At 37.5% G+C, this 17,900-nt stretch overlaps 1 protein-coding gene across 1 annotated transcript in view; it reads left to right on the top strand.

The window, feature by feature from the left end:
- The window catches only part of LOC110156869 (collagen alpha-1(XIX) chain), a 107,061-nt gene that overhangs the window by 67,339 nt on the left and 21,822 nt on the right, over positions 1-17,900 (top strand). Inside the window, exons 13-21 of the mRNA XM_055162967.1 lie at positions 13-66; positions 151-195; positions 5,062-5,094; positions 10,095-10,133; positions 10,826-10,870; positions 11,302-11,337; positions 12,694-12,738; positions 13,490-13,543; positions 15,155-15,226. Of these exons, the coding sequence (XP_055018942.1) occupies positions 13-66; positions 151-195; positions 5,062-5,094; positions 10,095-10,133; positions 10,826-10,870; positions 11,302-11,337; positions 12,694-12,738; positions 13,490-13,543; positions 15,155-15,226 (423 nt within the window). The remainder of the gene's footprint in view (positions 1-12; positions 67-150; positions 196-5,061; positions 5,095-10,094; positions 10,134-10,825; positions 10,871-11,301; positions 11,338-12,693; positions 12,739-13,489; positions 13,544-15,154; positions 15,227-17,900) is intronic.

Here is a 17,900-nt window from a genome sequence, read left to right as displayed (position 1 = left end):
GTCCATTTGCAGGGGGAAAAGGGCGACTCCGGGGTCCCAGGGGAGAAGGGAGAGCGAGGAGAGGCGGTGCGTATTTTCCAGCGGTGACATTTTACACTGTGCCATTGTCCCACACAGTCATTAACTAGGGCCTGCTGCTCCTCCCCACAGGGTCAGCCCGGTGCAGACGGAGCCGCCGGGATGAAAGGACAAAAAGTAAGTCACGTCAATGTCAAGTGTCACATGCCATGATTTCCCCTCTGTCTGGGTGCTGCTCGGCTGTAAGTGCACAACACACACTGAGGTATAGGACTCACACAGTTCAAGCGCTGTGTAATTGGCAGCATATAGAGGCCAGACCTTTAGGTACCTGTGTTATTTCCCAGTTTTGCCCATCTTTGAAAGCTGTTAGAAACATTATAGGAACCAAATGGGAAGTAACCAAAAACAAGGAGTAGAAGCTACAGTGTTTTGATGTCATAAATGCAGATCCTATATAACTCTTTCAAAGATTCACTGTTCACAGATTGGCTTCACAAACTTACCATATTAATATTATAGTATTAAATATACACCATGCAACAGAGTCGGGGACTTGCAAGTTGTGACTTGGACTTGGATTTTTAGGACTTGAGACCTGACTTGATTAAATGGACTAAGACTTGGGACTCGACTTGGACTTGAGGCCTGTAACTTAAGAAGTCTTGAAAAGCACTGACAAATCTGAATTATTTCTATTCTGACTGATGATTCACACTAAGATCTTGATCAGACATTTAAAAAGGAAAAATTTACATTTCTACAACTCATATATACTCTTTAAATATACTCTTTAAATATTCATAGAAATTCACATAAATATACTATACAATGTATACTTCATATAAATTGCAGAAATCTAAACTATATTTGGTACTTTGGTTTAAAGACTTGAAATGACTTGAAGCTCAAAGCAGACAACTTTGACTTGACTTGGACTAGCCTGTATTTGACTTGGGACTTGACACGGACTTGAGGTCAAAGACTTGAAACTTACTTGAGACTTGCAAAACAACGACTTGGTCCCACCTCTGCCATGCAACATTTCTGCTACCTATTTGTCTCCATGAAGATGCTATTGCTTTGCCTGATATGTTCCATGGTATGACATTAAACATATACATAGTCATTATGGGTATTTCTATTGCTCAAAAATACAACAATTCCTTCCACAGGGGCGACTCTCCACAGATCTGAACTGTAATGTAGCATGCTGCTGTAATCTGCTTGACTCCCTTGTGATAGATAGGTTTAATCTACACTGTGGAACATTCTAGACAAAGCAATAACATTTCCACAATAAATGTTACGCAGTGCACTTTTAAGTTATTTCAACTGTCAACAATCACGTCTTGGAAAATGGCAACTCTTTTGAAGCTATTGTGAAAAAGAAGTTTTGTTTATTTATGCTGACAGAGAAGACTTTGAACTTGAATTTTAATGGTTTTGGATTCATGCAAATAGGCCTCAAAAATGAACCATAAAATAGCAGATTTCAGACTTGTTGACCTATTCCTGTTATTACTGGCTCCCCGCATGAAATAAGAACTGCTGTGTCTTCCCTGTCAGCAAAAATGAATTTTTTTCACAATAGCTTTAGAAAGTGGTGCCAATATTCAACAAAGACATGATTGTCAGTTGAATGAACTTGAAGCCATAAGGTTAATTTGGCAAGTCTCTGGAGCCAGTTCTTAAATTAAAAAAAAGATTCAAAATTGGTGCATTGTCTGCTTGGATATTTCTTTAAAAACAGTCATTCTCCCATCGATTTATATAGACCAACGTCCATTTGAAATTAGGACATAATCAAATGATAGAAGGTGAATGGTATCACTTGATATTCAAACTAGATAGTTTTTCTCTCTAAAAATAAATGTTGAGCACTTACACTATACTAAACTGTCACAAAATATATATTCACTTACAGGATTCAAGTGGCAGAGACAGTAATTCAGTGTTAGACGAAGCTGTCATTGAAAAAACTCATGTAGTAGCTTTGAAAAAGTCTGAGATTTTAATCATCCTTTTACTTGAATTGGTGTGACTCATAAAAGATGATTTCTTGTAAATCACAATTTTTAAAAATGTCTCAGTTGTTTTTAAGGACACTGAATAACCATAAAAATTGTACCAACAGTGTAGTACACAGAGTACTGTGGGTGGATATGAAAAAAGTGTGTTTTTTCTTGGAATTAAAAACTGGGAAATGTACCAAACATCTTGCCATTCCAATATTAAACTCCAATCTTTTCATTTATTAATTTATTTGTATTTATGAGGATTCTGGAACATTGTAGACATCAGTAGGGAAGTCACATTATACATTTACACACATATATAATTTGTCATGATTATTATGAGACAAATCATCACTATTTCGCTATTCACTATTATCAACATCAGGACCAAACAACAGTGAAAAACAGTAATTTCATTCATATTGTCTAAAACATCACCACTCTACCACTAAGTTACAGTCATTATGAAATTGCACTTTCTGAATGATTAACTAATATTACATAACCTATTGTTATTTACTACCTGTGTATTATTATTACTATTATTTACATTGTTGTGTGTATTGCCAATTGCCCTTGAACCGAATAGTGAGATAAAAAAATGTTTGTTTTAATTTTAGTAGTTTTTTCATAAAGATTGCTTTAAAATGTTTTAACTTGGCTACTAAAATTACCATGGTTATTATTTTTTTAGTTCTTATGATTAAGGATGATACTGATACTGGTATTGGATATTGGTGCTGATACTGAAAATGTACTGGTTCTGGTATTGGTTCCATAATATTGGTTCAGTCGCTATCCTTGTTTGGCTTTTAATTGGATGTAATAAAACTATTTCATGTTGTAGGACCTCTCATAATGTTTGAACGTTTATTCATACAAAGCTGTTCAGTAGTTATGCAAAGTATAAATAATAGTTATGCAACACAATTTAGCTGTGTTAGGAAATAAGGAAGGAAAGATGTGCCATTTTCCATTCCTATATGGCATCGGTTAATATCGGAAGATGCTTAAAATCAAAGTATCAATATTGGCATTGCAACTGGAAAAGCTGGATCATTCCATCCCTACCCCCTAATCACTTTTATTAAATAATCTAATAATCTTTATATCTGTAGCATATAGTAAGAAAGAGCATATTCTAACCTCGCTCTTATTCCTTTTTCACATATACACAACTTATTTCTAGTAAATAATACGTGGCAGAGGCACTGTAGCACTTTTTAGCTGTCTGCTGTTATGGCCCCATGTGGTGCCAAATTTGCACCCATAAAACATTATTAAGCTAAGTGACATTATTGTTCCGCTATTGTTACAGACTACACACTACTGCTGCACGCCATGGTGGAAGAATGGAAATATGCCTAGTAAATTATGAATGGGAAAATGAATGCTCCAAAACGCAATGCATCACAATTAATAGGCTTCCAAAGTTCCCCGGAGCCCCCACTATATCCATTATAAAGGGTTGTAAAGCGAATAAGTGTATGCACAAACCAATTATGTGCTGCAACTTAGAGCACGGCGCACATGAACGCTCTCTATTTGTGCTTTTCATCCTACTCATCTCATGGTCTGTGTCATATTGCTCGTGCAAGATTGTTGTTTCACACAAGTCTGGTCTTATTACTGTGCTCTGTTGTGATGTGTTGAAAGGAAACTACAGCAAATATCTGAGGTCTCATTAGAAAAAAAGCTGTGATTCGTTTGATTTTGGTTTGTAAATCTTTTATAACGTGATGACCTGTGAAAGATAAAAAAATATTCATGGTACTTGTTAAGAGTGAGAAGTATGTGATTTTACAAGAGTGACAAATGATCAGCAAACGATCCAAGCACATCCATGTTGCCATAGTGAGGTCTTGTCTGCTCTTGTTCAAGAAGTTTGATATTCCACTGATGATTTAAAAAACTCAATTTTGGTTACACAATACCTAGTGGTATTTACCTTTTACCTTTTGTTCAGTATAGACTGGTAATTCCAGAGCTGAAATTATCCAAATGATTCTAGTGAAGGTGTATGGAGTTTAAAAACACAGTGTATTAAAAGGTGTTTTCTCTTAATGAGAAGAACTAAGCCTAAATATACATATCCATATTTGTGTGTTAAACATGTATGAATGAAACGAAACACAACTTCAAGTATGTTTTTAATGAGGAAGTGACATTATAATATAGATCAGGAAATAGCATAATGTGGGTCCTTTAATGTTACCATGTGGTCTTGTACTAGCTCTGATATAAAGACTAAACTAAAAGTAATTAAGTAAAGTATTCAGGAAAGGCCAAACTTTTTGTAGGATTTTGTCAGTATTGATCCATGTTGAAATGAGTATCTTCAGTACTTCTTCAATAGTTTTAGAGTTGTTTTGTGTTTGGTTATCATTTATAAACAATCCCAATATGCTGTGCATCAGTTGGTTGTGTGATAAGCTGCACATTAGACCCTCAGGTGGGTCGCAAGAGATTTTTTGGGGTTGTCTTGTCACGATCTGCATGTAGGTCTGCAAAAAAGTTAAATTTTGTTCCAGTATCCATCCATCCATTTTCTTCCTCTTATCCTCCGGGGCCGGGTCGCAGTGGAAGCAGTTTAAGCAGGGACTCCCAGACTTCCTTCACCCCAGACACATCCTCCACGGGTTCCAATATTGCTGGTTTAATTAAATGTTAAAAAGAAAAAGAAATGGGCTACATTTAATGTGTAAACAGGTGACTTATGGATCCTTTTATTGCTGGTTCATTTACTGAGAGACATGATCACTCAGTCAACAATAAAATATCCTCATTAATGTTCAATAATGGTCAAATCCACCTTTATTTTGTGATTTATGAATACTGTCTATTGATTTAGGTCGCGAAGGTTTGTGACTTTTAAAATATGGGTCCTAGAAAAAAACACTGTATTAGACAAGTAACCATATTCTTATCATGTCTAACACTGACACTTAACACAGACAATCTATTTTCCTTGGACACTGTTTGTGAATTCATATCCAAAGTATTCATATTTCCTGTGTTCCTCTAGGGAGATGTGGGTCCACCCGGTCCTCCTGGTCCTGTAAGTACATCATAAACATTCAGTTTTAATGAGTTTGTTAAAAATGATCTGTCACTGGCACACAACAGAATGTGATAAGAGACAACAAATGAATGATAATGCTGTTTGTCAAGCGACTCTGTACTTCAGTTTTTAGACAGAATGCCCCTGTGATGAATTAAAAGACTGAAACAGATTTGCACTGTTTACCTTTTCCGTTTTACCTCAACAATTGATCTCCAAAGTCATTTTCACCTCAGCCAACTCGCAAAATTTGTCAAAATATGCCAAACTTTGTCAGATATTCTTTCTCATTTACATACCTACTGTACATCGAATTGAACTTACAAAGCTGTTATTTGAATAGACTTTTTGTTTTCTGCAGCAAAGATACAAATTATGCAGAAAATTCTAACATTTGAAGTTTCTGGGCTGTGATTTCCAGCTTATCTCTCCTCAAATGAATCCATTTGGTACAGCTATTAGTCTGTGATGTTGTGATCCTTCAGTCGTCATAAACAGCAAAAGATTTGAATTTGAAATACTGTGGGCTCAAAACAAGAGAAAACACTCTCTTTGTGAAATGATTGATAACAGTGATCAGTTGGACACATGGGCTAGTCCCTTGTAGTGCGTTGAAGCTGGCACTAAGGAGTAGACAAAGAAGTGAGGAAAAAGTAGGTCAAAAACAAAGTGATGATCTGAAAGAATATAAACTGAATTTTAAAGGTACATTTTTTGCTTTTCCCCATGGAGATGTTATTGCTTTGTCTGTATTATTTCACAGTACTATAGCCAGACCAAGTGTCATACTGTGGAACATTGCAGGCAGAGCAATGACATATCCATAGAAACAAGCAGGTGACCAAAAAGTTACATAGCGTACCTTTAAGATTATTTGTAATAATCTACTCCTTTTATTCATTTTATTGAATTTTTTCTTTCATATTTTTATTGCGTCTATTATATGTTTATGTGTTTGGGTAACCTTTTGTTTTGCATGTATGCCAACACAAGGGTGGAGAAAAAAAAAAAATAATAATAACATAAATATTGTGTTTATACCTGCTAAGCTATATAAAATCCTGTAAATGACACAATAAAGAACAAAAATAAAAGAGCTAGAAGGGTTAGTGATTACATACTGCCTAGACATTAAAAAGTCCAACCCCCCGCTGTGACAAATCAGTTTTCAAATCTGCTGGGGTGCAGTAATTACTCCTTAAAGGGGCGACTGTGATGGCCAATCTTTTCCCTCAAATAAAACAAAGTGGCATGAAAAAAACAGCTGTCACAAAGTTTGCCGGCTGACATGTGGATGACTTGGGTCTAATGGGTTTTGCTCCACTGCCTGTTTAGCCTCTGAAGGTTTAAAGACGTGAGCTTGGAAACACTTCAGTGGCTTTCAGTCCTAATCTAATTCTTGTTAGTGCCCTATTCAAACGGCTGACAGGTTGGGATTCAGACAAGTTAATTAGATAGTTGAACAAATGTCAATCAATTGGAAATCAGTATATGCAATTGGGTTTTGGTATTTCTGAAAAAGGTTAGATATTGCCTAAAGAGATATTAAATAATAACCCTAAAGCTTTTGTTTGCGTCTAAACTGTGTACAAAACAATACCACTCTCACCATAAACATCATTGGTTGAGCGGTCAGATCCACTTACCCGTAGGCTGACGGTGTGATTCCAGCTGCTGCAGACGAATGCTGTTGTTGTGACCCTGGGCAAGACACCTACCTTGCCCTGGTGTCTGTGTACACTGGTGTTTGAATGTATGCATGAATGTAAGTGTGAATGGGTGAGCGCTTTGAGTGTCTCGAAAGTGCTAGATAAAAATGTGACCATTTACTTGTGAGTGCTATTAGTGGCCTCAGATGCTCTACTCTTACTGTGTACGTGATATTTTAATACCAATGCTTAGCTTTCTGTCTGAATTTATGTAATTCTTTATTATAAGTTTGTCTATATGAGATGCTGAAGCTCAAAATTGTCTGCTCCATCTTGTGATGTCATGTAGTGGTAGTTTTCAAAGTAACAGCTACCTTTAGTTCAGTAAAGATTAGCAATTCCAGGACTGAAATCATCTAGATAATTCTAGTGAAGGTGTATGGAGTTTAAAAACACAGTGGAGCACTTTCTGTATTACCCATGGACTGTATAAAAGAAGTGGACTCAACCATAGCGTTCAGCGCCACTCAAATGAGGCTCGTGATGCTCACGTTTACAGGAGCGAATTTGGAGCCAGACTCTATGTTATGATTAGGTTTTTTTTGAAGGGCAAAATAGAGAAAAAAAATTCAGGCTCATGTGGAGTGGGTTAATACGAACATTTTAAGACCAAAATGACAAGGCTCACTGCAGCATTCACAGAGAGAGGGGTGACAAGATCCCAATGTAAGTCAATAGGAGCCAGGGTCAGAAGGAGCCGGAAGAGTTTCCTGGAGCACCTCTTATTTGGCACGCGGTGGTTAGCGCATTAGCTATGTCTACTCATATATACCGTCTATTGTATTACCACATGACATCATAAGGTGCAACAGGATGTTTTCTGTTTGAGAGCAGAACTCAGCCTAAATACACAGGATTTGTTAAATGTGAATTAAATGAAACAAAACCCCAGGTATATACAAAATAGATCATAAAATAGTGGAACATGGGCCCTGTAATACGACATAGTTGTTTCTACCATTTTATTAGATTAATGAAAAAAAAAAAAAAATCCTCAAGAATACAAAGAGCTGAGCAATGTAGGGTAGCATTCTGTTTTATACACAGCGCCCTAACTGTATTGGAGCCCTAAATCATAATCTACATATTCATTCAATGCTGCGTAGTGAAGATGCATGCATGCTAACAGTCCCCAGCAAAACATTTAGCCTTTTGATGGATGAGACTGCTTAAATATTTAGTGCCAGTCTCTGTCTGTGCTTTCCCCGTGGCAGATAATTTTGGCAGTTAGGCATCGATTTCCCTTACACAGCAGAAGCCAGGGCTCACATCATTACCCGTCCTTCATAAAGCTTCTTGTGTTTATTAGTGACAGGGAGGAGCAGGGCATGGCCATCGTGCCGTCTGATGCTTTCCAAACTGCAAAATAGCCCCTTTAGCTCCAAGACAGTCACCGCATTTATAGCTGGCAGAATGCGTTTTACAATAGACTCCTAAAATCTGTTATGCCAACCTACGTATGCGGAGTAAATGATTATGTGCACATTTTACCACGTTGGAGAGAGGATGCTGTGAATCCCTTATCGGGCACGCTATAAGACGTTATCAGGCTGTGGCAGGGGTAGTTGGAACAGAGTTTTTCAGTTAATGTTGTTTTGGAAGGAAAGGGAAATACTTAATGTCAAGAAAAGATTATGGCCAGTTGCAATAAAGCTAACATAATAATATCAGCCCAGTTAAAGCTGTCAGCAAGGGAGCGTGTGGAATATTTTGTGCAAGAAAACAAGAAAAACTAAGAAAGACTTATTTATGAAAAAGTATTATGGTGCTCAAAGTATAGTTCGAAAATACAATTTAGGGCTGGGGAAAATGACAAATAAATTGTGTTTTCTCTTGTATTGATTGATTTGATATTTGTCTTATTAAAACAAGTAAAAAATGCTTATATTGCAGTATTAATTTTCTGAACATAAAACAGAGAGAGTGTTGCATTGCGAATGTAATAAAAAAAAGAAAAAAGTTTTCCTTTTATGTTTGCACTTTCATATTTGTCATAGCCTATAAGCCCCTTTTGAAGATTAAGTTTTGTGCTCTAATGCTCTATTCCCCTTTTGCACTCCTGGGCCTGTATATCATGCACATGTATTCCCTGTATTCCCTTCTTTATCTTATATTGATATTAGCCATATTATAATTGTCAACCTTTATAAATGGGGAATTCACTAGAAAGTGATACTAATGCTCAGCTCTGAATGCAGGTGTTGTTGGTTTCTTTTACCAAATGTAACATGATGTTAACACACTGGCTGTGGTTACATATATCAAAATCTGATAAATATAATTATTTTGTAGTTATAAGATAATTCAAATGACCTGTATAAAGCCGAATCATCAAAGTTCTTTCTGATCATGGTCCCTTTGATTACTCATATGGGATTTTGTAGTTTACATGTCATTTAATTTTAAAGATCCAGAAATCAGATTATAAATACATTTTGGGATGCATGTGAACAAGGCCAATGACTGAACCCATTGCATTGAATTATTAGCAGGTCTCCTCATATCTCAGGCTCTAGTTGTCTCTAAATTGTATTTTGTGTTGTGTTGACACAGGACATAACATTATGATCAGTCCACTGCACAGGTCCCGGCCATTACACCAGTAGGGTTCAGTGGCCGCTTGCTTTGACCAATTATGATATGGAGATCTGAAAGTTGAAAAGGGTGGAGAAATTAACAGATAGAGGAGAAGTACAGTAATATTTTTTGCTTCATCATCAAATCTTTTCAATATGTTTGAAAATTTGAATTGTCGTTCAGTCAATCCTTGAGTGCACAGTGCCACACGAGAGCCTCAAAATCATCAGAATCAATCTAATACAGTAAATAGTCAAATTAATTCAGTGTCTCATTTTCTACTGGAAGGTTTTATACACTTGCAAACAGTCACTAGACATCTTCAGTTGTTCAGTGTGCCTATGGTTCCATTTCCTTGTCTTGTTCCTCATTTATCATGAAGCAAAAACCACCCAGGACTGAGAAGGGCCTAATTGCATACAGGGGTGAAACATGTGCTTACCATCAACAGCGAGAGCCGGAGGACATTTAGACTTAATAGGCTCTGATGATTATAGACACGTGATTACACAAGGTTTCCAGAGCACTTAGTTTCATAATACATCCAGCTAACAATGTTGGCTTCACTTTCAAGCAGCATATCCAGTTTAGAGCCAAATTATAAAACATGCACATTATTCTTAATGATGGTACAGTGTGCCTTGATGAGCCTTCTTCTATTGGAGATCTGCATAACCAAAGCAGTTATAAAAATGGATGTGTTTCTTGCAGGTGATGACAGCGCATGGATTAAGATTGCTCTCTGGCACAGTGAGTAAACAAAGTGAAATACAACATAATTTGTTGCCAAGATGTAATTAAATGTAAAGTCAAAGTCAAGGATATCAAGGTTATATAAAGGTCCTATATTACATAAAATTTTGTCTTATGACCTTTTGGCCATGTTATCATGCTGTTTCCTCCTCAAAAACGTACCCAGAGTGTTTTGTTTCATTCACACATTTGAGTTATTCTGCATTATCCAGCTGCCTACATCTCCAAAGCTCAAAATGCTCTGTTCTACCTTGTGATGTCATCTAGTGGTAGTTCTAAAGTTAATAGCTATCTTTTATCTTTCCAGGACTGAAATCAGACAAAGGATTCTATTGAAGGTGTATGGGGTTTAAAAACACAGTGGAGCACCTCCTGTTTTACCACATGACATCACAAAGTGGAACAGAGTGTTTTTTGTTTGACAAGAAGACATCTTAAATATGCAGGATTTGTGTGTTAAACATGTGTGAATGAAACAAAACATAACTCCAAGTATGTTTGTGATGAAGAAACATTATAAAATAGATCAGGAAATAGCATAATATGGGTCCCGTAACATAAAACATGATTTATTATTTGCAACAATCACCATGAGAAATTGCAAAAATATCTGAACAAAAAAATAAATGTCACTCTTTTTGAAAAAATAAAGATGTTTATTAAACTGTTATTTGTTTTATTTATTGAAGGACGACATGAAGGAGCCGACCCTGAAAGGAGAAAAGGGTGATCAGGTAAGTGCTGTTCCTCCATTTGTTAATGAAAGTCCTTTTTATTTATCTATTTAATTTTTAAGCAACAAGCTCGACCTTAGCTGTAACATTTTTCCCATTGCTTATACTACTTCTGCAAAAACACATTACACAAGGAGACAAAAGCACAGCCCACATGCTGAACTGTTCACAAGTGACACACCAACAAAATAAAATATCGCAAAGGTAAAACTTTCCTGAAATTCTGATCTCACTCCACGTCTAAAACACAGAAGTTAACTTGGAAGAAAATCTCAGTGTTTCTAACCTTCAAATTGAGTAGAAGCTTCATGAAAAGTCCTTGAGGAATTTTTTAAAAACTTGAAGCCAGTCGGCAGGAGGATCAGCTTCGCACTAGACCCTTAAGAAGTAGCGAATGATGGTTGTCTATCATATTTCTCTTATTTCAACAGGGAGAGGTGGGAGCCCAAGGACCTCCAGGCTTCAAGGTAACCTGTCAAAAGTCCTGTAACTTTCACTGAGCACAGTATCTTCTCTAACACTCAACACATGCCATGATATTGTACTGACTGAAATTCACTAAACAAAAAATGCATAAAACTGAGAACAAGTTGCACTAGGTAATTCTTATATAATTCTGTATGGGAGGTCCACCACCTGCTTGTCTCCATGGTGTTTATTATTGTTTTACCTGGAATTTTCCACAATATGTAATTAATAGAAATCTATCTTGCATTTACAGGAAATTTGAAAAGAAAAAACAGTGCATTCATTATTTTTTTTAAAGTGAGCGCAGTGTCTCCTTTCCACAAACTGACATGTAACTTGACCTGGAAGTGTCATCTGCTTGTCTCCATGGAAATAAATGAATTGAATGCCCTACTATGGAATATTCCAGGCCAAGCAATACCATCTCCATAAGCATGTAGCAGATCCTTTATCTGAAATTAAATAGTGCACCTTTAAATGGAATATGAGAGTTGGTCTTTTATCACAGAGTTATCAGTGGGTTTGAGTTTGGTATTTGGCCTATAGTATTTCAGATACTTAGACTTGCTGTATTTTAACCCGTTCATAACCTGTAGAGATATGCTGAAATATCATCAATACACTTTCATACATTGAACTTTAATATCACTAAACTATGACTGTTAATTTAACAGGGAGCTCCGGGACTACCAGGACCTAAAGGAGATCCGGGATCAGAGGTAAATCAAATGTAATACACTTAGAATGACTGTTATCTTTACTGTTTGGTGAGTTTTGAAACTGAACGGCTTTGCTAATGCTTTTTGGCATATAATAATATGTATTAAGGTTCTCATCACACTAGAATGCAACCTCAAGTGGTTTCATTACAATGTTAAACAACAGCTAACAACTAAAACATCACATCACTTTATTGATGCAGTTGCCTTCATGGCCATTTGGTAAAGAAGGTAGTGCGAGCAGGAAGACACATGAGACTCTTTTATATTTTAGTTGTTTTGCTTCAGTATGGACCCAGTTTCCATGGCAATAGGAAACGCTGGCTTGATGTGTGTATACAAAGACAGTAATGAGAGGAAAAGAGAATGCATCAACCATGAACGCAACAACAAAGTACGCTCTTAAAGCGTAAATATGTGAGGTTACTTGCCCTGATGTGATCTAATGCATATAAAAAAATATTTATTTAAGAAAGCAGCTAGGGAGCCTCTTTATCGGTGAATTTAGAAAGTGCTAGCAAAGCGCAGTTCCTATATTGAATAGTTGGCAAAAGGCGCCAGACACTGGTGCTGCACACAGACAGAAAAACAGGCCAAAATAATTGGTTTTCCTTTGTGTTTGGCCAGGGGAGACAGGGCCTGCCCGGACCCACTGGACTGCCTGGACTCCCTGGTGAGCCAGTAAGTATGCAGGCACCGAGCACTGGATATCGAGCTCAACTCTGAGTCTCCTTTTCTGTCACATTGACACATCCTATATCTCTTTTCCCTTACACAGTCACAACTCTAAAGTGGTGGTCACTTATTCACTTTTAAAATACCCATAATACAAATCAAAGTAAAACAAATATATAACTATTGTTGCATTACATTTGGAGCTCACTACACAGGGTAGGTGACAGGTCCAATAACACAAACAGCAGGGAGCAGGATTCAGACCTCCAGCCCTTTGGTTAATGGATGACCACATTGTATTGTTGCTTATCAGAGGCTTTCTTATCATAAGTACTTAAGTACGGAGCCTGGATTTTTTTTCAAATGTGTATTAATAATTTGAAGTCTTTTTTTCTGGCCACCACAGCAGATCTCACATCATCTGAACAGATAGAAGGTGGCAAGAGATGTCCACCATTTTACACAGTCGATCAGTAATCAAATTTAAAAATTAATTAGTAGAAAGTGGCAATTCTTAAGTGCTTGATGCCAGGAACGCAGGCAGAGACCCAATCTGTTCTCCGCACCTGCTCCAGTAATGAGCATCTGTCTTTATTCAAACGCAGGGTGGGAAAAGAGGCATTTCATAAATCCAGGCTAAGGGAAATGATGCTGGAGCAGGGCGGCCCGCTGAAGCAGTGAGGAGGAGGAGGAGATATATGTGTGCAGGCGATGAAGGCCCGATGATAGATGTGTCTCTTTTCTACACTATTTACAGGGCTCGCCAGGGGAGGCCGGGGCGCCAGGGAGAGACGGCCTGAAAGGAGAGAAGGTAGGTAAACTTCAAAATCCTCCTCTCACCTCAAAGGGAAATACAGACCTATGATGTTTATCACAGATTGAACATGCTACTTGACTTGTGAGGACCTTTCAGAATATGAGCTAGTCGCAAGAAGATAGCATTCTCTATTTTGGTGCCCGCACAACTCCATAAATATAAATGTCTCTCTACAATATTGTGAAAAGTTTCAAATTACAAAGTGAAATTCATATAAGTTTCATTTAATTTGGACAAAATACGCAAACATATGTAACATAGGAGGTGGCCAAACCTCCTTGTCAAAGACTGATCTCGTCAGATCTCAGAAGCTAAGCAGGAGACTATGGACCAGTGGACTCACTTGGTCATTGCATCCAACAGATCAGTGTGTGGATGCAAAACAACTTTCTCCAGCTAAACTCTGACAAGACAGAAGTCATAGTGTTTGGTCCACAGAAACAAAGGGACAGTGTCAGCAGTCACCTCCAGTCTCTCTCTCTAAAACCTTCAAATCAGGCAAGAAATCTAGGGGTAATAATGGACTCAGACTTGAACTTTAACAGCCACATCAAATCAATAACATCCGCAGCCTTTTACCATCTAAAAAACATAGCAAAAATCAAAGGTTTACTGTCTAAATCAGACTTGGAGAAACTTATCCATGCGTTTGTCTCCAGTAGGTTAGATACTGTAATGGTCTGCTCACTGGTCTCTCCAAACGAGCTGTGAGACGCTGCAGAACATCCAGAACGCTGCAGCTCGGGTCCTTACTCGAACTAGGAAGTACGAGCACATAAGTCCTGTGCTCAGGTCTCTGCACTGGCTTCCTGTGCCTCAGAGAATAGACTTTAAAGCAGCTCTGCTTGTGTACAAGTCTCTCCATGGCCGAGCACCAAAGTACATCTGTAACATGTTAGTGTCATATGAACCATCTCGCACTCTGAGGACCTCAGGGACCGGCCTCCTGCTGGTGCCCAGAGTCAGAACTAAACAAGGGGAGTCAGCGTTTCAGGTTCATGCAGCTAAAACCTGGAACAGTCTTCCTGAACATGTGAGACAGACTCTTCTGTGACGCTGTTTAAATCCAGGCTCAAAACATTTCTGTTTAACTGTGCATATAACTGAAAGGTTTTCATTCCGCACTTTTCTCTCCAATTTATGTCTCTCTTTTTTAATTTTAATCTTCATGATTATTTATGTTTTGATTTGTTTTTATTATGATTTTAATGTATTTCTTATTCTGTAAAGCACTTTGAATTACTTTGTGTACGAATTGTGCTATACAAATAAACTTGCCTTGCCTTGCCTTGCCTAAGCAGGGCCCGGCCTGGTTAACTTTAATGGGAGACACCAAACACAAAACAAACAAACAAACAAAAACAAAACAAAAAAAAGGTTATTGTATCCTTAGGCACTTCAAACATATTGCCTATTATTATTATTATTATTATTATTATTATTATTATTATTATTAGTAGTAGTAGTAGTAGTAGTAGTAGTAGTAGTAGTAGTAGTAGTTAGTAGTTAAGTAGTAGTTGTATTATTATTATTATTATTATTATTGTGTATTAATTATTATTATTATTTTAACATCCTTTTTGTTAATCCTTACTTTCTTCTCAGGGAGATTGTGGTGAAATAGTGGGGCCACCAGGGCCAAAGGGAGAGCCTGGCGAGCCTGGAGGTGGTTATATGGTAAGTATAGATAGAGAAACACTTTGCCGGGTCACAAAACACAAATGTAAAAGCGTTCAATAGCCCCATTGACAATAACGTACGTAGCACAGATTATTGGCTGGTATGACCCTGAAGTGCGGCCCAAGAGTTTTCCAGCTGTGTTGCTCATATGACATTATGGAGATGCAATGGTATTAAGTAATCCACCATAGGAAGAACCCTGCCCGTGTAATCACAGATCCTCCCATTTTGAAGCGTATAGCTACTCGGGCACTTGCTTTTATGGACATGGCTTTGCATATAGAAGCCATCATTACAGTTCCCCTCTCAGGCTCACAGGCAGTGGGATTGGGGCTGCGGTTCACTCTATTTTCAATCACTCTTCAGCTTTGAGAAATCATCTTGTTTGTTGTTTGCACATAGAAATGATGAGCCCGGCGACTTATGCATGCACTGTCTTTAGACCATTGAAGGTGCTTGAACAGTGTAGAAATTTGAGGACAGCAGGTGGAGAGGGCCACATAGCACTGTCGATAAGGGCTTGGAGGAGCTCTTGTGCTAAACAGAGCAAAGGCTAAACAAAGATGCAACACTTGTTGAGTAAATGGGAACATGACAGAACTATGACAGAGAGGACGTGTTCACATATGGTGTGATTATTAGACAGAACGGTGCAGATGGTGTGGGTGACTTTAATGTTTCAGCCATCACAAAAAGTTAATGTCACTTGATTGTGCGTTTTAAAAATAATTATGGGTAATTTCCTTTGGCTTTTACAATACACAGAGACTGACAGTTTGTTTTGTGAAGAAATAGCAGTAGTAGTCATAATGATAAACCATAATTGTAGTAATAATAATGCATCAAAATTATATTTTTCCTTTTTGACTCTTAAATGTGCACCATGTAACTTTTCTTGTGGGGGTCACCTCTCCACAGATCTGATTTGTAATTTGCCCTGATGCCATTACCTGCTTGCCTCCATAGAGGTGGATAAGTTTTATACCATACTGGCAAATTATAGGCACAGCAGTGACATCTTCATGTAAGCAGGTGGTGGACCCTCTACCAGAAACATTACATAGTGCAACTTTACAGGAGCGGCACAGTGGCTAGCACATCCTTCATATCAAGATGCCCTTCTGTGCATAGTTTGCATGTTTCTACCTGTATCTGGGTGAATTTCCTCTGGGTGCTCTGGGGTTTCCCCCATAAACCCAAAACATGCATCATAAGTAAACCTCCAACTAAGGTGGTTTTGACCTATCTTTGAGATCATGGAGATTGGCTCAGGGAACTTTACTGTAGTAGCTCGCTGTTCCTGAAAAGGTTGCCCCAGACACGCTGGTTGAAGGAAAGGTCTAATGCAGAGGGATTAATAAGATATATCTAGTGTTGGGGAGTAACAGATTACATGTACCGGAGTTACGTAATCAAGTACAAATTATGAGTAACTGTATTCAGTTACAGTTACTGTTTCAGTGAGTGGTAATTGGATTACAGTTACTTTGCTGAAATAAATGGATTACTCGGAGGTATTTTCCTGTTTTCACATTTTGGGCTAAACCAGGACTAAACCAGGACTAAACCAGGACTAAACCAGGACTAAACCAGGTCTAAACAGGTCTAAACCAGGACTTAAACCAGGTCTAAACCAGGTCTAAACCAGGATTAACCAGGACTAAACCAGGACTAAACCAGGACTAAAACAGGTCTAAAACAGGATTTAACAGGACTAAACCAGGACTAAAACAGGTCTCAAACAGGATTTAACAGGACTAAATCATGCTGTGCGGATGTGTCTCCTCCTCTTCTATCAGTAAATAACTTTTACTTTTATCTGACAAAACTTCTTATGTTACAATATCCTAGTCTTTGCTTTTCTACAGCAAATCAAGTAATCCAAAGTATTCAGATTATGTTACTCACTTTAAGTAATTTAATGGATTACGTTACAAACTACATTTTGGGGTATGTAATCTGTAATCTGTAGGGGAATACATTTTAAAAGTACCCTTCCCAACCCTGGATATATCTTAACCTTAAGATGCTATACAAGGATTTTAAACAATTAAATAACAATGATGTAACAAAATATAGAAGGCCAATAGTCTAATTTTGTTTGTTTATTCTTATAGGCTTTGTTCAAAATAGAGTAGTTCATTGTCTCCTATTATGCAATATGAAGCAGAAAGATTTTATTTTATTTTTTTATGCTGGATGCCCTTCCTTGTGTATTAATTTCCTTGAGTTCTATGTTTACTTTTATTTGTACCAAACTATTTAGTTGACCTTGATGACACTCAAAACAAAATTCTGTTCATCAGCATTCATTTAGATGAATTTGTACTATATTTTTATTGTCTAATAGGGCTTTATATAGATTTTTGTTGGCCAAAATTATACTGATATAAAGGGGCCTTTTGGTAGCTGATAGCCAGTATAACAGGCAATATATTTAGTGACGTAAACATTGACCGTAAAGCTGAATATAACTGATCTAGAGGTTGGCCCGACTATCGAAGTGTATAACTTTCTAACTCTGTGTTAGTGTTTTTGCAGTTTGGATCTTGGACATGCTGACCACAGAAATCAATGTCTCTTCCAAACTCTTCTGTAAATAATGCTTACAGTAGCTTCAGATTCTTAAGTGATTTACTTCTGTGCCCATTGTCAGTGTGCCACTGAGCAC

This window comes from Boleophthalmus pectinirostris, unplaced genomic scaffold (genome assembly GCF_026225935.1).
Source record: "Boleophthalmus pectinirostris isolate CB_2022bp ecotype Guang Dong unplaced genomic scaffold, ASM2622593v1 HiC_scaffold_5, whole genome shotgun sequence".
NCBI lineage: Eukaryota > Metazoa > Chordata > Actinopteri > Gobiiformes > Gobiidae > Boleophthalmus > Boleophthalmus pectinirostris.
The sequence above is the reverse complement of the archived record's forward strand: the minus strand, read 5'-3'. Positions and strand labels throughout refer to the sequence as shown.